Source organism: Pongo abelii, chromosome 1, assembly GCF_028885655.2.
Source record: "Pongo abelii isolate AG06213 chromosome 1, NHGRI_mPonAbe1-v2.0_pri, whole genome shotgun sequence".
Lineage (NCBI taxonomy): Eukaryota > Metazoa > Chordata > Mammalia > Primates > Hominidae > Pongo > Pongo abelii.
The window spans coordinates 210,604,481-210,630,820 of record NC_071985.2 but is presented as its reverse complement, the minus strand read 5'-3'; the positions used below and the strand labels follow the sequence as shown (position 1 = coordinate 210,630,820).

Below are 26,340 nucleotides of genomic sequence, written 5' to 3'. Positions count from 1 at the left end.
TCACTGGGTCTTGAACACCGGCTTGCGCTGCAGCCGCAGCACTCTGTAAGTGTTGAGGCCGGGCACGTCGAAGCCGGGTGACAGCCCGTGGGGATCCAAGGGGTAGAAGTTGACCAGCTGCCCGTGCTGGGCCTCGAGCGAGAGCCACGCGTCGCCGAGCGGCAGTGCGCAGGGGAACTCGCGGCCCACGTGCAGCTGAAAGACGCGGCCGTGCAGGTAGCGCAGCGCCAGGGTGCGGAACGCTGGGGGCACCAGCGCCTCCACGCGCGGCCCGAACTGACGCAGGCGCAGCTCGCCCGCCGGCCCGGCGCGCACCTCGTAGAAGGTCAGGTTGGCGAAGGTGAAGTAGCCGGCGAAGGGGCGCGCGCTGGGCGGCGGAGCCGGGCCGGGCTCGGCCTCCCGGAGGGCGCGCTCCAGGGCGGGCAGGAGCTCATCGTAGGCCCGCGCCACCAGGTCGGGCCCGGGCGGCCGCGGCCCGGCCAGCAGCAGCACCAGGCCCAGGCGCAGTGGGGGCACCAGCGAGAAGGTGGCGGCGTAGCCGTCCAGGTCGCCGTCCTTGCGCACCACGCGGTAGCCCCGCTGCGCGTGGAACTCCCACGGCGTGCCCGTCTCGTTGGCGAAGTAGGCGCCCGGGCAGGCCAGCAGCGGCGCCAGCAGCGTCTTGGCGGCGTCGGGCCGCAGGAGCCGCCGAGGCCCGCCGCCCAGGAGCGCCACGGCCAGCTTGGCCAGGTCGGCGGCGGTAGAGTACATCTGGCCCGACGGCCGGTACCAGCCCAGGTCATAGAGTGGCGCCGGCCGCCCGCTGCCGTAGAAGCCCGCGGCCAGGCGCGCGCGCACGAGGGGCGTGAGGTCGAAGCCCGTGTCTGCCATCCCCAGCGGCTCCAGCACGTTCTCCGAGACCCAGCGCTGGTAGTCGCCCTGGGCAGTGTGAGCTGCCAGGACGTGGGCCAGGAGCGAGAAGGCCAGCGTGCTGTAATGGCACCTGGAAGGAGAGCAGTGGCAACTGGGACGGGGCCCCTCGTCACCTGCCCGCGCTGTGTGAAATGCCACCAGTTTCATGGGCCTGGGCGGTGCTGGGAAGGAACCTGCTCCCCTACATCCCAGGTGGTCAGACGTGGAAGAGACTTTAGAGCATTGACTCTAACTCTCTCTTCTACATCTGGGAAGAGCAAGGCCCAGAGTGGGGCAGGGAATTGCCCAGGTCATACAGCAGGATGGAGGAGGGCTGGGCTCAGCTGTGCACCTGGGAAAGTTGTCACACAAATCTTATTGGTCCATTGCACTTTAGTATGATTTATCTTATCTAATGGAAAATTAAAGGCTTACACTGCTCTGGGGAAACAAAAATGATAGTGACCATGTATGAGGCAAAGTCTCACCCCTCCCTTCTTCCAGGCTGTGGCAGACACCAGTAACCACCAAAAGGCCTCTTTTCTTTCCCAGAGCAAATACACTTTCAGAATCTCTAAAATAGTGCCTCAGAAAGGTGCAAGGATGGGTGAAAATTCACAAATTCTACTAGGCATTCCTGAACTCTGGGCCAACTTCCTTATAGATGAGGAAGATTAGTTAGATGAGTTTCACAGAGATAAAGTGCCCCACCCAAGGTCACATTGCAATAAGTTATTCTCAGAGCTGAGAAGAGGACTCCAGCCTGAAGATGTCCAAGCATCTCCTCTCTCTGCATCACCTGGATCATTTCTTCCTTAAGGGAAGTGGGGCCTGAGATTCAGCATTTGGAGAAGCAGAGAGACAAATTTGGAAAAGAGTCACTAACCAGCAGCTCAGACGGGGGCCCCTGAAGCCGGGGAGTGCCAGCTGTCCTCTGTCCAGCCCCACAGCCCCACTGCTCCCAAAGTGGGGCTTCTGTGTTCAGTGGCCACCCAGCTATCCACTCCCCATCTGGTCAGCAACCAGTTTATTTCCAACCTGGCAAAATCTGTATTCACCTTGCTTATTTGCTCACGGTGTCTCCCTCACAAGAGTACAAACTCCACAAGGAGCAAACCGGGTGTTTATCACCTTCTGGGCAAAGTAGGTGCTCAATAAATGTTAAGTGGGTGAATGGAAAAAACATTCCATTCAAACAGAACAGGATTCTGGGCCCAGCTCTCCCCTGTCTTGCTGGCCTCCCCTCTCTAGGCCTTGCCCTTTGCAGCTGGGGAGCAGGTCTCTCCCGGCTCTGCCAACCTAGGATGAGGTGATGTGGGCTCTTTGCCAGGCAGGTGTGTCTCCCCAGGAGGCTCCTAACGTGAGGCTGGGCATCAGGGTATGCCCCTTACCTGGTTCCCGGGTCCACCACCAGCACATCATCCTTGAGCAGGTTCAGGGCCTCCTGGGTGCTGCCCTTCCACAGCAGTGAAGTGGAGCGCAGCCTTCTGGGCAGCCCTAGGGAGGAGCAGTGGTCAGACCTACTGGGTCTGGCTGAGGGTGGGATGGTGGGCCCCTGGGTGCACTCCCTCCCCACCTTCCGTGAGCTGAGAGATGACAACAACAAATCAGTTTTTTAAAAAAGAAAATCAGCCTAGCGTGGACTCCAGTCCTGCCTTGTCTTCCTGCCTGTGTGTCACTGGGCAGGTCACTGGGCCTCTCTGAGCCCCAGTCCTTCATCTGTAATATAAGGGAAATAATCCTTGTACCCAAGGGCTGATAAGATTAGATTAGATAAAATGTTTACTATGGTGCCTGGCACATACCAACTGCTCAAAAAATAATTGCTATCATCAACTATAGAAAGTTTGGGGCTGGGCGCGGTGGCTCACGCCTGTAATCCCAGCACTTTGGGAGGCTAAGGTGGGTGGATTGCCTGAGGTCAGGAGTTCGAGACCACGCTGGCCAACATGGTGAAACCCCATCTTTTCTAAAAATACAAAAAAAGTAGCTGGACGTCTTGGCGTGCACCTGTAATCCCAGCTACTCAGGAGGTTGAGGCAGGGGAATTGCTTGAACCAGGGAGGTGGAGGTTGCAGTGAGCCGAGATCGCATCACTGCACTCCAGCCCGGGTGACAGAGTGAGACTCCATCTCAAAAAAAAAAAAAAAAAAAAGAGTTTGGTCCAGTTGTGGTGGCTCACACCTGTAATCTCAACACTTTGGGAGGCTGAGGCGGGAGGATCACTTGAGGCCTGGAGTTTGAGACCAGCCTGGGCACCATAGCAAGACCCTATCTCTACAAAAAATAAATAATTAGCTGGACTCAGTGGCACGTGCCTATAGTCCTAGCTTCTTGGGAGGCTGAGGCAGGAGGATTGCTTGAGCCCAGGAGGCCAGGTTGCAGTGGGCCATATTCATGCCACTGCACTCCAGCATGGGAAACAGAGTGAGACCCTGCCAAAAGGAGAAGGAGAAGGAGAAAGAGGAGGAGGAGGAAGGAGCCCCAGTTCTGTGTGTGGGAGTGACACCAACCACATCCATTGACTGAGACTCAGGCCTGAACACACTTTGTAAAATGATGACACGGTGGGCACTTGAGGGATTCCTACCTTTTGGAGTTGATGGGTTTATGACTGCAGATATGACCAATCAAAGGCGTTTGGGGAGGGGCAGACAGTACCTGTCTTCTCCCCCTTACCTGTGTCAATCGCAGCAAAACCCAGCACCCCTCCCTCTAAAGGCCAACAGAGGGTCCTTCAGAAGCTTTCAGAGCAATCCCTCCGCATCCGCCTTGCTCTGTTCCTGATCCTGCCCTGCCCAATTCCCGTGCCCCAGCTTCATCTTCCAGTGCCAGCCTGCTCCTGCCCCCAACCTTGTCCACTTCATCTTGACTTGTTATCATAGCTTTGTGATTATAAAATAATTTATTTTAATAAGTAATGTACATGATTTAAGATTCAAAGGAAATCAAAGAGTATACAATGGAAAATTTTCCTCTACCTTTCTCCCTAGCTAACCATTTCCCCTCCCTAGAGGCAACCTAATGTTTCAATCTCTTTAGCTCCCTTCCAAAGATATTTGGTGCATATATAAGCTAATATATACTACATACTTGTGTTATATAATATGTACATTACACATATATTCATATACATATATACATTATATATGTATATATTATTTTAATTATTTATATGATAGCATACAAAATATGCTGTTACATGCTTTTTTCCTACTTAGTATTCTATCTTATTCCATCTCAGTACACACAGAACATGATTATCCTTTTTTTAGGGCTATGCAGTGTTTGATTGTACAGCTGTGTCATAGTTCATTTAGCCACTCCCACATTGATGGACATTTAGGTTGTTTCAATCTTTTGCTATTACAAACAGGGCTGTAGCGATCAACTGTGTGTTATACATCCTCCATGCCAGACATGGGTGAGTACATCTGTAAGAGAATTTCCTAGAAATGAAATTGCTGAGTCAAGGGGGACATACATTTTAAATTGTGATATTACCAATTGCCCTCCATACGGCTGCACCAATTTAAATTCCCAGCATTGATGGGTAAGAAGGCCTGTTTTACCACAACCTCACCAACTCAGGGTGTCATCATGTTCATCTTTGCCAATCTGATGGAGGAAAACATGTCTCAGTGTAGTTTTAATTTACATTTATGTTGTTATGAATAAAGTTAAGCACCTTTTAATATTTCTTAATATTCTTTTTTTTTTTTTTTTTTTCGAGACAGAGTTTCTCTCTAGTCACCCAGGCTGGAGTGCAATGACGCGATCTCAGCTCACTGCAACCTCTGCCTTCCAGGTTCAAGCGATTCTCCTGCCTCAGCCTCTGGAGTAGCTGGGATTACAGGTGCAAGCCACCATGCCCAGTTAATTTTTTGTATTTTTAGTAGAGATAGGGTTTCACCATGTTGGCTAGGCTGGTCTCAAATTACTGAGCTCAGGTGGTCCGCCCGTCTCAGCCTTCCAAAGTGCTGGGATTAAAGGCGTGAGCCACCACGCCCAGCCCTTAATATTCTTAAGAGTATTTTCTTTTTTTTTTAATATACTTTAAGTTTTAGGGTACATGTGCACAATGTGCAGGTTAGTTACATACGTATTCATGTGCCATGCTGGTGTGCTGCACCCATTAACTCATCATTTAGCATTAGGTATATCTCCTAATGCTATCCCTCCCCCCCCCACCCCACAACAGTGCCCAGAGTGTGATGTTCCCCTTCCTGTGTCCATGTGTTCTCACTGTTCAGTTCCCATCTATGAGTGAGAACATGCAGTGTTTGGTTTTTTGTCCTTGCGATAGTTTACTGAGAATGATGATTTCCAATTTCATCCATGTCCCTACAAAGGACATGAGCACATCATTTTTTATGGCTGCGTAGTATTCCATGGTATATATGTGCCACATTTTCTTAATCCAGTCTATCATTGTTGGACATTTGGGTTGGTTCCAAGCCTTTGCTATTGTGAATAGTGCCGCAGTAAACATACGTGTGCATGTGTCTTTATAGCAGCATGATTTATAATCCTTTGGGTATATACCCAGTAATGGGATGGCTGGGTCAAATGGTATTTCTAGTTCTAGATCCCTGAGGAATCGCCACACTGACTTCCACAATGGTTGAACTAGTTTACAGTCCCACCAACAGTGTAAAAGTGTTCCTATTTCTCCACATCCTCTCCAGCACCTGTTGTTTCCTGACTTTTTAATGATCGCCATTCTAACTGGTGTGAGATGGTATCTCATTGTGGTTTTGATTTGCATTTCTCTGATGGCCAGTGATGATGAGCATTTTTTCATGTGTCTTTTGGCTGCATAAATGTCTTCTTTTGAGAAGTGTCTGTTCATATCCTTTGCCCACTTTTTGATGGGGTTGTTTGTTTTTTTCTTGTAAATTTGTTTGAGTTCATTGTAGATTCTGGATATTAGCCCTTTGTCTGATGAGTAGGTTGCGAAAATTTTCTCCCATTTTGTAGGTTGCCTGTTCACTCTGATGGTAGTTTCTTTTGCTGTGCAGAAGCTCTTTAGTTTAATCAGATCCCATTTGTCAATTTTGGCTTTTGTTGCCATTGCTTTTGGTGTTTTAGACATGAAGTCCTTGCCCATGCCTGTGTCCTGAATGGTAATGCCTAGGTTTTCTTCTAGGGTTTTTATGGTTTTCGGGCTAATGTTTAAGTCTTTAATCCATCTTGAATTAATTTTTGTATAAGGTGTAAGGAAGGGATCCAGTTTCAGCTTTCTACATGTGGCTAGCCAGTTTTCCCAGCACCATTTATTAAATAGGGAATCCTTTCCCCATTGCTTGTTTTTCTCAGGTTTGTCAAAGCTCAGATAGTTGTAGATATGCAGTGTTATTTCTGAGGGCTCTGTTCTGTTCCATTGATCTATATCTCTGTTTTGGTACCAGTACCATGCTGTTTTGGTTACTGTAGCCTTGTAGTATACTTTGAAGTCAGGTAGCGTGATGCCTCCAGCTTTGTTCTTTTGGCTTAGGATTGACTTGGCGATGCAGGCTCTTTTTTGGTTCCATATGAACTTTAAAGTAGTTTTTTCCAATTCTGTGAAGAAAGTCATTGGTAGCTTGATGGGGATGGCATTGAATCTATAAATTACCTTGGGCAGTATGGCCATTTTCACGATATTGATTCTTCCTACCCATGAGCATGGAATGTTCTTCCATTTGTTTGTATCCTCTTTTATTTCATTGAGCAGTGGTTTGTAGTTCTCCTTGAAGAGGTCCTTCACATCCCTTGTAAGTTGGATTCCTAGGTATTTTATTCTCTTTGAAGCAATTGTGAATGGGAGTTCACTCATGATTTGGCTTGCTGTTTGTCTGTTATTGGTGTATAAGAATGCTCGTGATTTTTGCACATTGATTTTTTATCCTGAGACTTTGCTGAAGTTGCTTATCAGATTAAGGAGATTTTGGGCTGAGATGATGGGGTTTTCTAGATATACAATCATGTCATCTGCAAACAGTGACAATTTGACTTTCTCTTTTCCTAATTGAATGCCCCTTATTTCCTTCTCCTGCCTGATTGCCCTGGCCAGAACTTGCACCACTATGTTGAATAGGAGTGGTGAGAGAGGGCATCCCTGTCTTGTGCCAGTTTTCAAAGGGAATGCTTCCAGTTTTTGTCCATTCAGTATGATATTGCCTGTGGGTTTGTCATAGATAGCTCTTATTATTTTGAGATACGTCCCATCAATACCTAATTTATTGAGAGTTTTTAGCATGAAGGGTTGTTGAATTTTGTCAAAGGCCTTTTCTGCATCTATTGAGATAATCATGTGGTTTTTGTCTTTGGTTCTGTTCATATGCTGGATTACGTTTATTGATTTTCGTACGTTGAACCAGCCTTGCATCCCAGGGATGAAGCCCACTTAATCATGGTGGATAAGCTTTTTGATGTGTTGCTGGATTCGGTTTGCCAGTATTTTATTGAGGATTTTTGCATCAACGTTCATCAAGGATATTGGTCTAAAATTCTCTTTTTTTGTTGTGTCTCTGCCCGGCTTTGGTATCAGGATGATACTGGCCTCATAAAATGAGTTAGGGAAGATTCCCTCTTTTTCTGTTGATTGGAATAGTTTCAGAAGGAATGGTACCAGTTCCTCCTTGTACCTCAGGTAGAATTCGGCTGTGAATCCATCTGGTCCTGGACTGTTTTTGGTTGGTAAGCTATTGATTGTTGCCACAATTTCAGAGCCTGTTATTGGTCTATTCAGAGATTCAACTTCTTCCTGGTTTAGTCTTGGGAGAGTGTATGTGTCGAGGAATTTATCCATTTCTTCTAGATTTTCTAGTTTATTTTCATAGAGGTGTTTGTAGTATTCTCTGATGGTAGTTTGTATTTCTGTGGGATCGGTGGTGATATCCCCTTTATCATTTTTTATTGCGTCTATTTGATTCTTCTCTCTTTTCTTCTTTATTAGTCTGCTAGCGGTCTATCAATTTTGTTGATCCTTTCAAAAAACCAGCTCCTGGATTCGTTAACTTTTTGAAGGGTTTTTTGTGTCTCTATTTCCTTCAGTTCTGCTCTGATCTTAGTTATTTCTTGCCTTCTGCTAGCTTTTGAATGTGTTTGCTCTTGCTTCTCTAGTTCTTTTAATTGTGATGTTAGGGTGTCAATTTTAGATCTTTCCTACTTTCTCTTGTGGGCATTTAGTGCTATAAATTTCTCTCTACACACTGCTTTGAATGTGTCCCAGAGATTCTGGTATGTTGTGTCTTTGTTCTCGCTGGTTTCAAAGAACACGTTTATTTCTGCCTTCATTTCGTTATGTACCCAGTAGTCATTCAGGAGCAGGTTGTTCAGTTTCCATGTTGTTGAGTGGTTTTGAGTGAGTTTCTTAATCCTGAGTTCTAGTTTGATTGCACTGTGGTCTGAGAGACAGTTTGTTATAATTTCTGTTCTTTTACATTTGCTGAGGAGAGCTTTACTTCCCAACTATGTGGTCAATTTTGGAATAGGTGTGGTGTGGTGTGGTGCTGAAAAAATGTATATTCTGTTGATTTGGGGTGGAGAGTTCTATAGATGTCTATTAGGTCCGCTTGGTGCAGAGCTGAGTTCAATTCCTGGGTATCCTTGTTAACTTTCTGTCTCGTTGATCTGTCTAATGTTGACAGTGGGGTGTTAAAGTCTCCCATTATTATTGTGTGGGAGTCTAAGTCTCTTTGTAGGTCGCTCAGGACTTGCTTTATGAATCTGGGTGCTCCTGTATTGGGTGCATTTATATTTAGGATAGTTAGTTCTTCTTGTTGAATTGATCCCTTTACCATTACATAATGGCCTTCTTTGCCTCTTTTGATCTTTGTTGGTTTAAAGTCTGTTTTATCAGAGACTAGGATTGCAACCCCTGCCTTTTTTTGTTTTCCATTTGCTTGGTAGATCTTCCTCCATCCTTTTATTTTGAGCCTATGTGTGTCTCTGCACGTGAGACGGGTTTCCTGAATACAGCACACTGATGGGTCTTGACTCTTTATCCAATTTGCCAGTCTGTGTCTTTTAATTGGAGCACTTAGTCCATTTACATTTAAATTTAATATTGTTATGTGTGAATTCGATCCTGTCATTATGATGTTAGCTGGTTATTTTGCTCGTTAGTTGATGCAGTTTCTTCCTAGCCTTGATGGTCTTTACATTTTGGCATGATTTTGCAGCGGCTGGTACCAGTTGTGCCTTTCCATGTTTAGTGCTTCCTTCAGGAGCTCTTTTAGGGCAGGCCTGGTGGTGACAAAATCTCTCAGCATTTGCTTGTTTGTAAAGTATTTTATTTCTCCTTCACTTATGAAGCTTAGTTTGGCTGGATATGAAATTCTGGGCTGAAAATTAGTTTCTTTAAGAATGTTGAATATTGGCCCCCACTCTCTTCTGGCTTGTAGGGTTTCTGCCGAGAGATCCGCTGTTAGTCTGATGGGCTTTCCTTTGTGGGTAACCTGACCTTTCTGGCTGCCCTTAACATTTTTTCCTTCATTTCAACTTTGGTGAATCTGACAATTATGTGTCTTGGAGTTGCTCTTCTCGAGGAGTATCTTTGTGGTGTTCTCTGTATTTCCTGAATCTGAATGTTGGCCTGCCTTGCTAGATTGGGGAAGTTCTCCTGGATAATATCCTGCAGAGTGTTTTCCAACTTGCTTCCATTCTCCCCGTCACTTTCAGGTACACCAATCAGATGCAGATTTGGTCTTTTCACATAGTCCCATATTTCTTGGAGGCTTTGTTCATTTCTTTTTATCCTTTTTTCTCTAAACTTCCCTTCTCACTTCATTTCATTCATTTCATCTTCCATCACTGATACCCTTTCTTCCAGTTGATTGCATTGGCTCCTGAGGCTTCTGCATTCTTCAATTCTCGAGCCTTGGCTTTCAGCTCCATCAGCTCCTTTAAGCACTTCTCTGTATTGGTTATTCTAGTTATACATTCGTCTAAAGTTTTTTCAAAGTTTTCAACTTCTTTGCCTTTGGTTTGAATTTCCTCCTGTAGCTCGGAGTAGTTTGATCGTCTGAAGCCTTCTTCTCTCAACTCGTCAAAGTCATTCTCCGTCCAGCTTTGTTCCGTGGCTGGTGAGGAACTGCGTTCCTTTGGAGGAGGAGGAGAGGCGCTCTGCTTTTTAGAGTTTCCAGTTTTTCTGCTCTGTTTTTTCCCCATCTTTGTGGTTTTATCTACTTTTGGTCTTTGACGATGGTGATGTACAGATGGGTTTTTGGTGTGGATGTCCTTTCTGTTTGTTACTTTTCCTTCTAACAGACAGGACCCTCAGCTGCAGGTCTGTTGGAGTTTGCTAGAGGTCCACTGCAGACCCTGTTTGCCTGGGTATCAGCAGCAGCGTCTGTAGAACCGCGGATTTTCGTGATCCGCGAATGCTGCTGTCTGATCATTCCTCTGAAAGTTTTGTCTCAGAGGAGTACCCGGCCGTATGAGGTGTCAGGCTGCCCCTACTGGGGGGTGCCTCCCAGTTAGGCTGCTCGGGGGTCAGGGGTCAGGGACCCACTTGAGGAGGCAGTCTGCCCGTTCTCAGATGTCCAGCTGCATGCTGGGAGAACCACTGCTCTTCTCAAAGCTGTCACACAGGGACATTTAAGTCTGCAGAGGTTACTGCTGTCTTTTTGTTTGTCTGTGCCCTGCCCCCAGAGGTGGAGCCTACAGAGGCAGGCAGGCCTCCTTGAGCTGTGGTGGGCTCCACCCAGTTCAAGCTTCCAGGCTGCTTTGTTTACTTAAGCGAGCCTGGGCAATGGCGGGCGCCCCTCCCCCAGCCTCGCTGCCGACTTGCTGTTTGATCTCAGACTGCTGTGCTAGCAATCAGCGAGACTCCGTGGATGTAGGACCCTCCGAGCCAGGTGCAGGCTATAATCTCCTGGTGTGCCGTTTCCTAAGCCCATCGGAAAAGCGCAGTATTCGGGTGGGAGTGGCCCGATTTTCCTTGACCAGGAAAGGGAACTCCCTGAACCCTTGCGCTTCCCGAGTGAAGCAATGCCTCGCCCTGCTTCGGCTGGCACACAGTGCGCTGCACCTACTGTCCTGTGCCCACTGTCTGGCACTCCCTAGTGAGATGAACCCAGTACCTCAGATGGAAATGCAGAAATCACCCGTCTTCTGCGTCGCTCACGCTGGGAGCTGTAGACCGGAGCTGTTCCTATTCGGCCCAAGAGTATTTTCTGTGAGCTCTCAATTCTTTTCCTCAATTTTACCCATTTTTCTGCTGGGCTGTTGGTCTTTGTAATAATTTGTAGGTGACTTTTATATATTAAGGGAAATTAGGTCTTCCGTGTAGAATTGTTTACAAATATAGACTTTTTTTCTTTTTAGAGACCGGATCTTACTATGTCATCAATCATAGCTCAGTGCAGCCTTCAATTCCTGGGCTTAAGTGATCCTCCCACCTCAGCCTCCTGAGTAACTAAGACTACAGGTGTGTACCACCATGCCTGGGCTATTTTTAAAAATTTTTAGAGATGGGGTCTTACTATGTTGCCCAGACTGGCTTAGAATTCATGGCCTTGAGTGATCCTCCCACCTCGGCCTCCCAAAGCACTGGGATGACAGGCATGAGCCACTGAGCCTGGCCACATATTGACTTGTTGACTTGCTCTTGCCTTATCAACTTGATTTTGACCTGCACTGATGGGTAAGACCTGCCAACTCATCTTGATGTTTCTATTTGGTCTAAATTTCCAGGCTTCAGTTCAGCTTTTACCTCGAGAGATGTTTCCTTCCCTGGCCCACCACCCACATCCCATGAGAGGGACGTAGGGCCAGTTCAGGAAGCAGAGCCAAGAGTGAGCCCAGCCTGGCTGGATGAGAACCTGTTCCTCAGCTTCCCCACCTGAAATGGTTTGGGTCAGCCTGAGTCAGTTCTGAGACTCACCTGACAGCTGGCTGGCCATCCTTCGAAGGGTGACAGGTGAAGGCCTTGGGGCGGGGCCCACCTGCTCCAGCCCGTCCATCAGGCCCTGCTGTTCAGCTGATGCTAGGCCCAGCGGGTTGTTAATGGTGAAGGTGCTGGCGTACCGCTCCAGAGGGTCGTCTAGGGAGGCCACGATGCCCTCCTCCCACAAACGGTACAGCATGAGGACAGGAAAGATCTTGGAGATGCTGGAGATCCTAGATAATGTTGGGAATACAAGGGGTCAAAGGGCATCCTGTTGGCCCCACAACCCACTTCCTGCTCCCAGCCTACAACTTTTTAGTGTTCTAGAAAAGCACTGAATCCCTGCTTAAGTCAACATCTCCAACAGAAATTAACCAGCCTCTGTGGAGCTGCCTTTGGGATGCTTGAGAACGTAACCAGAAGCCGAGGGGCTGAGGTGGGATGGATACCCTGTGCCAGGCTCTTTTCCAGCCGTTTCCCATTCAGGGACAGAGCTGGGTTTGGATGCTGCCTCTGCCTCTCACTGGCCATGTGGCCTTGGGCAAGTTTCTAGACCCATCTAAGATTCAGTTTCATTGCCTGCTTCACCAGTTGTATTAATAAAAGGATGGAACGAGGTTGTGCATGCAAAGTGCCTGTCTACATACCTGGGAGGTGGTAAGTGCTCAATACATGATAGTACATATAACTGTTGGCCCCATGCCTGGCACAAAGCAGGTGCAGTTTAAATGCAATTCCTTCTGTACTCCTGTAAAACCCACAGTGTCCCCAGGAACAAATGTGTTCACTCTGCATTGTGAGCTTTGAGGATCCTGCAGGCAGCATGCAGAAGAGGAGACTCCAGGTATGCAACTGAATGTCCCCAGCTGTTTCTATCTGGGCCACTGCTGCCACTTGACAGGGACCTGGGGCAAGGACCCAGGAACTGGTTATGGCTCCTTTGTGGCACATGGTCAGGGTTGGGGGGATGGGCACAAGGTAGCCTTTTCCAGTTTGGGAGGTTTAGGGCTAAGGTTCTTTCCAGAAGGGATTCCTTCCTGACTTTTTACCCCTGTGATGTAACATTGGGCACTCACTGGACTTCAGTCTCCTCTTCTATAAAACTGTCAAGACTTCATAATAGGCCCTGGCAGATTAGACCCCAGCCATGATTCTCTTCAGTATCCTTACCTCCTAGGTCCCCTTTGCCCTCCCATCCCTTACCCCTCCACAGGACCCTAGAGATCACCCAGCTGACCTGTACATGGTGTACTCATTGGGGGCCCCAGAAGCCGGATCTGAGCCATTCTTCTTCCCAAAGTTCCCTGTCCAGAGCACAGCGTCATTGTGGATGACAACTGCAGACATGGCAGCCACGCCTGGGGCAGACATTGCCTGGCGCAGGATCTGGTCCACCTTGAGGGAGAAGAATGGGTGCAGTGACAGGCCCCCCTGCCCTCACCCTCAGTAATCATCTGCACAGCCACCCTCTTCCACAGTCACACCCTGCATGCAGCACCCCAGTGAGCCTCCAAACCATGCTCCATGGGCTGGGGCCCCCACTGTTGTGCTTCTTCATAAGATGTGTTCTCAAAGAAACAGTTTCTTAGCAAAATAAAAAAGGAGAGGGGGTTAAAACAACTGCTTTAAGGCCGGGCATGGTGGCTCATGCCTGTAATCTCAGCACTTTGGGAGGCCAAGGTGGGCAGATCACCTGAGGTCAGGAGTTTGAGACCAGCCTGGCCAACATGGTGAAACCCTGTCTCTACTAAAAATACAAAAAATTAGCTGGGCATGGTGGTGGGCACCTGTAATCCCAGCTACTTGGGAGGCTGAGGCAGGAGAATCACTTGAACCCAGGAGGCGGAGGTTGCAGTGAGCCAAGATCTCACCACTGCGCTCTAGCCCGGGCAACAAGAGCGAAACTCCGTCTCAAAAAAAAAAAAAAAAAAAAAAAAAAACCAACTACTGCTTTAGTCAAACCCGTGTCTGATGCCCTAAAAAACCTCCAATAGGCCTAGCCTGAACCCCTAGTGTTGGGGAATTCACTATTAATACAGTGCCTGTAGGCCCTCTTTGCACATTTGTTTGGTTATTTATTTATTTATTTTATTTTGTTTTTAGATGAAGTCTCGCCCTATCACCCAGGCTAGAGTGCAGTGGCTCAAGCACAGCTCACTGCAGACTCAACCTTCCAGGCTCAAGTGATCCTCCCGCCTCAACCTGTGGAGTAGCTAGGAGTACAGGCCCATGCTACCACACCCAGTTAATTTTTTAATTTTTTGTAGAGACGGCGTCTCACTGTGTAGACCACGGTGGTCTCCACCTCCTGACCTCAAGCAGTCTTCCCACCTCAGCCTCCCAACATGCTGTGATTATAGGTGCGAGCCGCCTCACCTAGCCTGAACATTTGTTGAAAATACCTCATCATTTTCAATGATGAAGTGCAATGATGATGATAACAGCTGACATTTATTGGACATTTAGAATGTGCCAGGCATGGCATAAAGTGATTTTCATACATTGTCTCCTTTCATCCTCATGAGTCAGTGCTAATTTCTGCCCATTTTACAGATGAGAAATGAGAGCCTATGAGATATGAGGTGACTTGCCCAAGTGGCTACCGGCTGATGGAATCAAGATTGGAACCCTGTGGTAAGTCCAGGCCCACTTCTTTTTTTGTTGTTTTGATTTTTGGTTTTTTGTTTTTTGAGACCAGAGTCTTGCTCTGTCACCCAGGCTGGAGTTTAGTGACATCATTTCCGCTCACTGTAACGTCCGCCTCCCGGGTTCAAGAGATTCTCCTGCCTCAGCCCCCCGAGTAGCTGGGATTACAGGTATATGCCACCACGTTTGGCTAATTTTTGTATTTTTAGTAGAGACAGGGTTTCACTATGTTGGCCAGGCTGGTCTCGAACTCCTGACCTCAGGTGATCCGTCCACCTCAGCCTCCCAAAATGCTGGGATTATAGGCATGAGCCACTGCACCTGGCCCCTACGTCTTAATTAACTGCCGGACCACCTTGCCAGGTGATTTTACATATCCCTGGCTGAGCTCGGTCCACCTCCACTTCCCATCCCTGCACTAACTTTGCCTTTCTTTTCCTCGCTCTGTCGCCCTGGCTGGAGTGCAGTGGCACAATCTCGGCTCACTGCAACCTCCGTCTCCTGGGTTCAAGCGATTCTTCTGCCTCAGCCTCCTGAGGAGCTGGGATTACAGACATATGCCACGATGCCCAACTGATTTTTTTATATTTTTAGTAGAGGCAGGCTTTTACCATGTTGGTCAGGCTGGTCTTGAACTCCTGACCTCATGATCCACCCATCTCAGCCTCCCAAAGTGCTGGGGTTACAGGGGTGAGCCACCGCGCCCAGCTCTAACTTTGCCTTTCTGAGCCTCTGTCTCCTTCTCTATAGATAGGGACTCATGAGGAATGCGTGTAAGTGGTTACATGGTAATGGCGCATTCCAGGTGCTCAACATATGGCAGCATGGTTATTATTGTTGCTTTTTTGAAAATTTGCTATAACTCCTGAAAGCCACATAGCACCCTTCTGCTCTCTCCCCTTCACAAAAACCTTTCAGGTATTTGCAAGCAGTGAGTTTTGTCTCTGCATTGGCCCACGCGTTCCCTTCGCAGGACTCAACAGCCCTTTCCCTTTAACTGTTCCTCGGATGACAGTTTTGAGTCTCCCCTACCATGCTGCGGCTCATATACTTCTGATCACGTTTCATTCGTCTGCATGTCTCCCATGGTGGGTGACCCAAGTGTCTGGGCTCTGACTGGCACAGACTAGAGCTGACTGACACCTGCCTCTAGGGTTTGGCCATCCTGCAATGGTAAATGTTGTGTTGAGGAGCATGGAGTGTTTAATCATATCGCGGTGGCCTCTGCAATATGGGCTCTGCCATCCTCTCCTGTCTCAGCTTCCCTACTTCCCACCTATGGCCTCTCAGTTCTCCATATGTGTCATATACTTTCTGCAGCCTCCAGGCCCTTCCACGTGCTGTTCCATCTGTCTGGAGCACACCTCTCCATCCCCAGGCTCCCTCACCACACACATGTCATCTGGGCATCTGCTGCTTATTCACATCTCAGCCTAGACACCACTTCCTTCAGAAGCCCTCCCTGACCCTAAGGCCCATTCCTTTTGTGCCCCCAAAGTCCCTTAAACTTTTCTTACCCTCACTCTTGCCCCAGGGTTATAAATGTTTGGTATCTTCACTGTTCCTCTCACTTCCAGATTAGTAATTTCTTGAGAGCAGTTCAGTGTCTTCTTCCTGCCATATCCATAGTGCCTAGCACAGAGTAGATGCTCAAGAAATACATGTTGGATGGATGAATGAATGAATGCCACTGCCAGCACAGAGGGACTGCCCTCCCCTTCATCACCCAGGCCCAGCCCACACGCCCAGTTTCCTCCTGGGTCATCACTGACCTTTTCCAGGGCCTCCTTCAACACAGGGAGTGGGTGAGCCAGGGGCACGGGCTCAGGGTGCTGGGGACACATCCTCACAGGGGCAGAGGTCTCCTCTGGTCCCAGGGAACCTGGAGGGAACATCACATGGTGAGGAGGGGATGGAGATCAGGATAGGGATCTAGGGGGAAAGTGGCAGCAAAGGCCAGAGCAGTGCCTCAAGGACAGCGCTCCCCAGCCAAGCCGAGCCGGGGGATATCAGGGTGCAGAGACCAGCCCTAGCCCCTGAGTGGCATATGGAGCAGAGCGTGCCCTTGGGGAGGAGGCACAGCCCTGCAGGCCACAGCTCCTGGTTGGTGGTCACTGTACTCCCCTCTCTCTTGCTTAACCAGCTTCCCATCTCCCTGTGGTCAGTGGACTTAGACCATTCTGGCTGCATGGGGCAGGCTCAGCCACATCTGTCTGTCTGACTGCCCTCATCCTGATTAAGTGTTTGGGTGGACTTCGAGCCCCACTTAGGACCCAGGCCTAAACCACAGCGACAACTCATTCTCTCACCAGAGCTGAGCATCGGGGTTTTGGGGGCCTGAGTCTGTTCTGCCTTTGTCCGGGTGTGTGGCTTCCTCGGCACCTCAAGGAAGAAAGTGAAGTGCTGGCAGGACAGGATTCAGGCTGTGATATCATCACAGCAGCACCCAAGCCTTTTCCTCTAAAGCTGGAGTGGGGTGTGAAGGTGGATGAGCACCCTCCAGGACTATTAATACATCCTCCTCGTCTTCCACTGCACCCTGAGACTCCACCCAAAACTGAGACAAGGTCCCTGTGGTAGGTTTCATATGACCATAAATTCTTTTTTTTTTTTTTTTTGGAGACAGAGTCTCACCCTGTTGCCCAGGCTGGAGTACAGTGGTGCAATCTCAGCTCACTGCAACCTCTGCCTCCCGGGTTCAAGCGATTCTCCTGCCTCAGCCTCCCGAGTAGCTGGGACTACAAGCGTCCACCACCACACCCGGCTCATTTTTGTATTTTTAGTAAAGCCAAGGTTTCACTATGTTGGTCAGGCTGGTCTTGAACTCCTGACCTCAGGTGATCCGCCCGCCTCGGCCTTCCAAAGTGCTGAGATTACAGACATGAGCCACCGTGCTCAGCCATATGACCATAAATTCTGTCAGCTCCTTCCACCTTCGAAGCTGGCTGGCTTTGTGACTTGCTTTGGCCAAAAGAATGAGGCAGAACAAATTGCGACCTTCCTAGGCTAGACCTTAAGAGGCTTACTCCCTGCGAACACTGCCACCTTGTGGGCAGGTCTGGGATAGCGGCCTTGAGAGCAGGAGTCCACGCTGAGGGAGAGGCCGCCCCCCTCAACCCGACCCCCAAGCCGACTTGCCCAGTGCACCAGAGAGAGCCCAAGCTAGACCAGCAGCAGAGCTGCCAGCCAGCCCACAGAATCATGGGAAATAATCACTTGCTTTGTCTGAAGCCAGTAGGCTTTGGGGTGGTTTGTTACTTAGCAATAGATAACTGACACAGTCCCAAACAGGAAAATTACAAACCTTAGGAGGATTTCTCAACAACCCCATGACATGGGTTTTACAGAATAGGGTGGTCCCAGTTAGAGCCTAGGCTTTGCTCAGCCTGGGACCCAGGTAGGGGCTGGTGTCCACAGTGGTGCTCCTCCCACTTTAATTGGCAAACAAAGGGCCTGGTAGGTATCACTAGCAGTGGTGGCTCCTTTATTGGGCCTTGACCCATTCAGGAAGGAGAGGCTCCAAGGCTTGGCAGCTGCTGCCCCTGAACACCTGTGAGTTGTTCCTATTGAGGTCTTAGATACAGTTGCACGAAGGTCTTGAAAGGGGGCTAGAGCCTGGAGATTCCATCATGGTGGCCAAAGGCAGAGGAAGGGAAACACCGTTTGCTCTTCCTTTGGTGTCCTTGAATTTTACCCCCAAACTGGGTGTCTTGAAGAAACCCCAGTGGCATCAGGATCCTCATTTTATACACGAAGACATCAAGGCACAGAGAGGCCACAAGACTGTCCCAAAGATGCACAGCTGGTGAGAGTTGGACTCAGAATGGAGTCCAGAGCTTCTGAGTCTAAATCTTATGGTCATCCCCTACACACTAGAATCAGGGGTGGCAGCTCAAAGCCCAGGAGGACCCAGGGGGCTATGGGGAGGAACTCAAGGCTGTCTCTGCACTCACCGGTCTTCAGCTTGGGGAGGTGATACTGCCACAGGAAGCAGCCAGTCATGACCACTGAGAGCAGGCAGAAGAAGCTGCAGATGGCTGGGAGGAGCCACTTCTTCTTCACTTTCAGCAAGTTGGGCCACCAGCCATCCTGGGAGAGCAAGGACATAAGGTACAGTCCCCTTGGGGGTCAGTCAGAGGGAAGAGAGGGATCCTAACCCTGGCCCCTCCTAGGCCTCAAGTTAGCCAGACATCACAAGAGCCCACAGCTTTGGATAAATTTCACAGTTGTGAAACCAATGCCCTTCCCAGTGTGACTCAATAGTTCTGCCCTGCAAGAGCACCCACCCCTTTGCTTGCTGTACCTTGTTCCCCTATGGACTTAGTGAAATATCGTAAGACCAGCTGAAATGCCACCTCTTCCAGGAAGCTTTCCTCAACTCTCCTGTATTAGTCTGTTCTCACGCTGCTAATAAAGGCATACCCAAGACTGAGTAATTTATAAAGGAAAGAGGTTTAATTGACTCACAGTTCAACATGGCTTGGGAGGCCTCAGAAAACTTACAAGTATGGCACATATTTCATTCTTCTACTTATATAAAATGTCTAGATAGACAACCCATAGAGACAGAAAGTACATTACTGGTAGCCAGGGATGGGGGTAGCAAGGAATGAAGAGTCACTGCTAGTGGCTATGAGTTTTTGTGGGGGTGATGAAAGTGTTCTAAAATTGATTATGGTGCTAATGGCACAATCTTGTAAATATGCTATAACCACTGAATTGTACACTTAACAATGGTGAATTTATGTCATATGAATTATATCTCAGTACAATTCCTTGAAAATAATAGTACCTACTTGTATTCAGTTTCAAGGATTAAATGAGTTAATAAATTAGAACAGTAGCTGGCACATGGTAACACTACATATGTGTTAGCTATTATTGAATGCCTCCTATGTGCTAGGCACTGAGCCAGATATTGGGGATATACTGATGAACAGAAAGGAACTCTTTCCTGCATTTTGGAAGTTTACAGTTTTACGAGGAGATGGGTGTTAACCAAATACATTGCATTAACTCCTCCTTGCCTACCTCCCTTTCTCAAAGGCACATCTTCCACTTGTGTCCTACAAACGTATTTCTCCCCCTTCCCTCCTCTATCCTCAGTACACACGCAATCCCTTGGTGGTGAATTACCATATGAGAAATGAAAGGAGACATCACTACAGATCCTACAGAGAAATATTATGAACAACTTTATACCAATCCATTTGACAGTTTAAATGTGGACAAATTCCCTGAAAGGCGCAATCCCTAGGTGATCTCATGCACAAGGACACCAGCCACATGCTAATGGTTTCCGATTCTCTTCTGCCCAGCTCTCTCCCCTCTGCTTCAGACTCCCGTGTCAACTGCCTCCCAAGCATTTTCACCTGGAAGTCCTCAAGCATCTGGAACTCAACATCCGAAGCAGAAAACTCACTTGTTTCACCCCCTCCTTCTCTCTTATTTTCAACATCACCTCATGGCACCTGCCTCCACTTAGTCATGCTTCAGGGTCTGCCTGGGCCCCTCTATGTCCTTCAGCCCTTACCTCCAGCCAGTCATCAAGCCCTCCTGGCCTGTTACAATTAGAAAATATTTCAAGCTTACTGAAAAATATACACTGGGCCCAGTGGCTCACTCCTATTATCCTAGCACTTTGGGAGGCCAAGATGGGAGGATCACTTGAGCCCAGGAGTTTGAGACCAGCCTGGGCAACATAGTAAGACCCTTTCTCTACAAACAAAAATTAAACATTGGCTGGGTGAAGTGGCTCACGCCTGTAATCCTAGCACTTTGAGAGGCCAAGGCGGGTGGATCACTTGAGCCCAGGAGTTCAAGACCAGCCTGGGCAACATGGCAAAACCTCGCCTCTGCAAAAAATACAAAAATTAGCCAGGTGTAGTGGTGTGTGCCTGTAGTCCCAGCTACTCAAGAGGCTGAGGTGGGAAAATCACTTGAGCCTGGGAGGTGGAGGTTGCTGTGAGCCAAGATCACACCATTGCACTCCAGTCTAGATGACAGAGCGAGACCCTGTCTCAAAATAAATAAATATAAAAATAAAAATTAGCCGGGTGTGGTGGTACATACCTGTGGTCCCAGCTACTCAGGAGTCTGAGGTGGGAGGATTGCTTGAACCTGGGAGGTCATCGAGGCTGCAGTGAGCCATGATTGCACCACTACATGCCAGCCTGGACGACAGAGCAAGACCCAGTTTCTCTCTCTCTCTCCATATATATATACACACACATATATACATATATATAATGGTGCCATACATATATATATATATATGGAGAGAGACAGAGAGAGAGACAGACTTATAATGTAATGAATCCTTGGGCACTTAACACTCGACTTTGTTGAATCTTAACATTTTATCATATTTTTCTCGTATATTTACATTTTTCAAATACACTATGTCCTTACTTATTTACTTTGTCTGTTCATTTTCCCCATCCCATAAGGATTGTTGTTTGTTTTGTTTACTGAGGTATTCCCAGTACCCAAAGCAGTTACTGGAACATAGCAGACCCTAATAAATATATATTAAATGAATGACTGGATGAAAATAAAACATCCTAGGTGGAGTTGAAGCCCTCTGTATACCTTTCATGGATCTCCGTCCCTTCCTGCTCTCCCCAAATGTAACACCCATGCTTGATCTTGGTGTTTATCGTAATTATGCACGTGTTTATTCTTTTACTATGTGTTTATGTTTCCATAAACAGCATGTAGTATTGTTTTGCACATTTTTGAACGTAAATAAGTGATTTCATACTGTATAATCCTCCTGCAACTTGCTTTTTATTCAGTTAGCTAACTACAGTTCTGGGTTATTCATTTTGACTTCTGTAGAGTGTGTTGTTGTATAAACATACTGGGTAGTGTAGTAGTTAGAGCCTGGGGCCAGACTACCTTAAAAACATGACTATTTTACAGTCCAGTTGGGAATCCCGTGCTAGAAGTGAAGTTTCTGGGTGGCAAGGTACAGCCATCTTCAACTTAGCCACATACTGTTCTGTTCTTCTCTAAAGTTGTCATTCCAATTTATACTCACCCCACCTTTGATTCTCATTGCTATTAATATTTTCAATCTGCATCTTCTTGGCGACTAATAATGTTGAATACCTTTTCATGTATTTATTGTATGTATTTGGGTTTGATTTTCTGTAGTTGAACTGTTCTCCTTTGCCTGGTCTTTTTCTATTCTCTTTTCTTTACTTATTAGAGTTCTTCATATACTCTTGTTTGTGGCTTGATTTTCACTCTGTGTTGATAACTTTTGTGGAGAGGTAGAATAGTGTAGTGGTGAATCCATGGCCAGATTGCCTGATTTGCAATCTTAGCTCAGCCACTTACCACTGTGTGACCTTAAGAAAATCACTTAACCTCCCTGTGCTTCTGTTTCCTCACCTGTAAAATAGGGGTGATAATAGTGCCTAACTCATAAATTTGTAAGGATTAGATGAGTTGATGTATAAAAATAACATTGTCTGACACATTGTAAGCCCTGTTAGCTATTACAGTATTTGGGGATTGTTTTGAGACAGTCTCACTCTGTCACCCAGGCTGGAGCGCAGTGATGTGATCAGTTTTTGCATTTTTTGTAGAGACAGGGTCTCACTATGTTGCTCAGGCTGGTCTCAAACTCCTGGGCTCAAGCAATCCTCCTACCTTGACTTACGAAAGTGCTGGGATTACAGGCATGAATCACTGTGCTTGGCCAACTATTACAGTATTTTTGAATAGGAGGGCTTTTGGTTTTGATTTTGGTTGTTGCCAAATTTATCAGTATTGTCTTTTTGGTTTGCATTGCGTATATGGTGCGTGTGTGTGCTTAAGAAATCTTTCTTTTCACAGAGGTCAGAAATAGAGGTTTTTGTACTTTTACACACAAAAGAATTTTTGGTTATAGTATAAAGTAGGGATCCAATTTTATTTTTCCATATGGATAATCAATAGTCCAGCACTATTTATTAAATACACCAACCTGTCCCCCACTGACTCATATGCCAACTCTGAAATATATCAACAGTCTGTACATACTGACATCTGCCTTCTGGGCTCTGTTCCAGGAGAGTCTCGCTGAGTTTATGTTCCATCCCTCCCTGTCCAACCCTGCACTCTCTTCCACAACAAAGATCGCTCACATGTTGAGCACAGTGTGCCAGACGCTGTTCTACAGGAAACAATCTGGCAGGAGAGACTTTCTATGATCCGACTCTGGCGAACTCCGCCAGCCCATTCCCTGCCCCTCCCCTGCCCCCTGTGTCTTTATGCCCCCACCTCCTGCATCATTGCCCCTCTCTGTACTTTTGCACCTGCCATTCCTTGGGGCTGTGGTTTCCTTTTATCCTTTTCCATCAGACAAACTGTGTTCTTCCCTTAACACCCATAGGCATCTGTGAAGCCTTCTCATTCTCCCCCAGGCAGAGCCGCTCATGGTAACTGGCTACTACTGGCTTCTTTGTCTGGGTCCCTACAAGGTAAGGATTCTCTCCAGCACCAGCAGAGAATTCCCTCCTGGCTCTTATGCCTTGGACACCTAGTACCCCACCTGGCACTAGCAGGTTCTCAGGAAATTCTTTTGAACTTTACATGGTCCTGCAAGTTGAAAGACTTGGGTTCAAATCATAGCTCCACTCCTGAGTCAGTTGTAACTCTGGACAAGTCTCTTCCCCTCTCTGAGCCTCTACTTCTCCAGGTGTTGAAGAGGGTTGGCTACTTGTAAAGAGTTTACTTTTACATCTGGAAATCTTGTGTGATTTCAAAAGTGTCTTTCAGCTGTAGAATCTAGGGTTCTCACTGAAATCATCTTTGATCATAATATTCAAAGACTGGAAACAACCCAAATGCTCCTCAATTGGTGAGTAAATAGACAAACTATAGTACATCTATACAAGGGAATACTACTCAGCAATGTAAAGGAACGAGCTACTGATACATGCAATAATGTGGATGAACCTCAAAGGCAGGATGCTAAGTGAAATAAGCCAGACTAAATGGCTACAGACTATAGAATACAACTTATAGAACATTCTGGAAAAAGCAAAATGATAGGAACAGAAAACAACTCAATGGTTGCCTGGAGGTAGGGATGGAGTAGACTACAAAAGAGCAGAAGGGACTTTGGGGAGGTCATGGAACTGTGCTGTATGTTTATTGTGATGGTGGTTATGGGATTGTATACATTTGTTGAAACTCATAGAACTCTGGGAGGCCGAGGCAGGAGGATCACTTGAGGCCGGGAGTTCAAGACCAGGCTGGGCAACATAGCAAGACTCTGCCTGCACAAAAAAATAGAAAAAAATTGCCGGGCATGCTGGCATGCACCTGTAGTCCCAGCTACTTGGAAGGCTGAGGTGTGAGGATTTCTTGAGCCCAGGAATTAGAGGCCATAGTGAGCTATGATCATGCCACTGCACTCCAGCCTGGGCAACAGAGCAAGACCCTGTCTCAAAAAAAAAAAAAAACCCATAGAACTGCACAGATTTTATTTCATGTAAATGATACCTCATTTTTTATAAAATAAAGCAATTAAAGATCCCAAAAGCATTGGGATTCTCCACCTGTTGGAGGAGTAACCCCAGATACAAATGAGTGAATGGAAGGCTCTCAGATATTGCTGCAGGATCATATGGAAGATACTCCCCTCCTGGCATGAACACAGAGGTGCAGGGGCAGTGAGGACCCCTTGGTGGGAAGGCAGCCTGCTATCCCCTAACTGGCACCTAAGGTGTGACCAGCAGATCCTTAGCTTATTTTTAGGTGAAGAATACAATTCAGAGACATTAATTGACTTGCTGAGTCCATGGGCAGTGAGTGGCAGAGCTGAGATTCAAGCTCTGTAAAATGCACCACCCCCCTCCTCCTCAAAATGCAGCTGGGATCTCTGCACCCCCAATTTGTAGCCCTCCTCTGGGGCCCAGCCTCATCTCAAGTCTGTGTCCAATCTCAGGATTTATTCCAACAGACCTGAAGGTGGGTCAGTATTTAATCTCTAAGCTGCTTGCCAGCTGCTCACAGTTTGACTTGCAGTAGCCACTAGAAATCTCTTTCCTTTCCCTTCCCAGCTGGAAATTGCTGGCAGTAGGGGAGGGCCCAGGAAGAACAAGGCTCTCCCAAACCCTACCTGTAACACGGCTCCACCACCCCCCAACCCCTGCTCCTTTTCAGGTGTTCTGTGCCCCAGTCACCCTCACCTCCTTCCTCATGCTCACGGCCCACTCTGGGACAACTACTCTTTGTCCAGTTATTCATTCAGAAAACAATCCCCGAGGGCTTGCTATGCACTGGGCCACATCTGCCCCCAAGGAGCCAGAAGGACAGTGGCATAATCAGACACAAGGGCCTGGGGCCAGGGAGGCAGGACTTGACTCTGGCTCTGCGTTACTAGTTCTGGACAAATGACCTCACCCTTTTGAGTCTCAGATTTCGCATCTGCATAATGCAGATAACAATTGTTCCTACATCTTATAGGGTTTAGTTGAGAATAAATAAGATAGTGCTTGCAAAGCCCATAGAGAGCTGTTCACCAGTTGGTAGCTAGAGGTGTAATAAAGGGCTTCAGGGCTCACAGATACAGATGAGCTCAGCCTAGGGGGAGGGAGGGGGAGGAGAGAATCATTGAACAGGTAGTTAGGAATGAGCTTGGGTCACTCCAGGCAGAGGCCTCTGGGGATGTAAAAAGGAAGAGGGGTTAGTTTCTGGTTTGTTTTGAGAATTCAGTGAGTTTATGTAAAACATTTGAAACTGTTCCTGGCCTGCAGGTGCAAGCTCTAGAGATGATGATGATGATGATGATGATGATGATGATGATGATGATGATGAAGGTAATGTGGGGGGGATTTAGCCCAATATTTGAAGCCAGAAGGACGGTGGCATGGTCAGACATGTGTCAGAAGCTGACACATGGTGACAGCTTCTTGAGGCTGTGCCTCACCTGGGTCTTCATTCTCTCCAGGCATGGAAGATTCTGGCTCTTTGAGGATTCAGGTCTATACCACAGGAGACCCTGTAAGCAGGAAACTGAGTCAGAGGAGTGAAGGCAAAAAGAGGTCCTGAGGGGCTGGCAAAAAGAGGAGGGGGACAGAGAAAAGCTAGAAAACAAGGAGGGTAGACGAGGATGCGGGGGACCAAAGCAGCCCTCCCCGTCCCATGGCTCCCCCTCCCAGGTGAGAGAAACAGCAAGCTCAGAAACCCCTGCCAGGTGACCCAGCATCCCAGTTTGTCCAGGACTGTCCTGATTTTAGCACCGAAAGTCCTGCATTCCCAGAAAACCCTCAGGCAAACAGGACCATTGGTTACCCTGTGTCTCCCGCATTGAATTCCAGCTCCTCTTCCCCACCCCCAGCCTGCGGAGAACAATCTGGTCAGGCCCTCAGGCTCTTGGCCACAACTTACCCTCTTCAGAAGGTTCCAGCAAGAACAGGGCAGTTAGGGCCCCAGCTTGGCTGACAGTGTCTCTGGGAGTCCCCTGTGTTCCAGAGGACAGGAATGGCTTCCTGGGCTCTGAGACACAGGCTTTACCAAGCTCTCCAGGGGCCGGCAGATGTGGCGCCTAATTTCCCCAGCGCTAATCCCTCAGAGTGCCTGCTGCCATGGGGATTAGCTTCTGGGGTCCTCGAGCAGCAGGGGAGATCTGTCAGGGAGCATTGGGTAACATCATGTGACCCGAGTGCTCCAGGCTGGTGAAGAAAGGAACGCTCTCTCCAAAAGGAGTGTCTGCCGAACCCAGTGTGGAAAAGGGATTCCAGGAGGCCACCAGGGTCATTTCCAGCTGGGAAGGGAAAGGAGAGAGATTTCCAGGCTTGGTCTGACCCCACACAAGCTCCTCAGGCACCTCTGAGGAAACTGGAGCTCCAAGGAATCCAGTTTAAAGACCACTGGGGTCAGCCTAGTTGTGAAATATTCAGGTAATCCGGGTCCAAATCTCAGTCTGT

The 26,340-nt window shown here is 47.8% G+C and overlaps 1 protein-coding gene across 1 annotated transcript; it reads right to left on the bottom strand.

Moving 5' to 3' along the window:
* Positions 1-25,896, bottom strand: LACTBL1 (lactamase beta like 1). The gene is made up of 8 exons (XM_024239103.2): positions 25,802-25,896; positions 25,341-25,466; positions 18,367-18,502; positions 16,186-16,295; positions 13,005-13,162; positions 11,765-12,000; positions 2,283-2,388; positions 1-982 (listed from the first exon to the last, which is right to left on the bottom strand). Exons 2-8 carry the CDS (start codon positions 25,350-25,352, stop codon positions 1-3), a joined length of 1,740 nt encoding a protein of 579 aa, XP_024094871.2. The 5' UTR covers positions 25,353-25,466; positions 25,802-25,896.
* Positions 25,897-26,340: the final 444 nt, after the last annotated feature.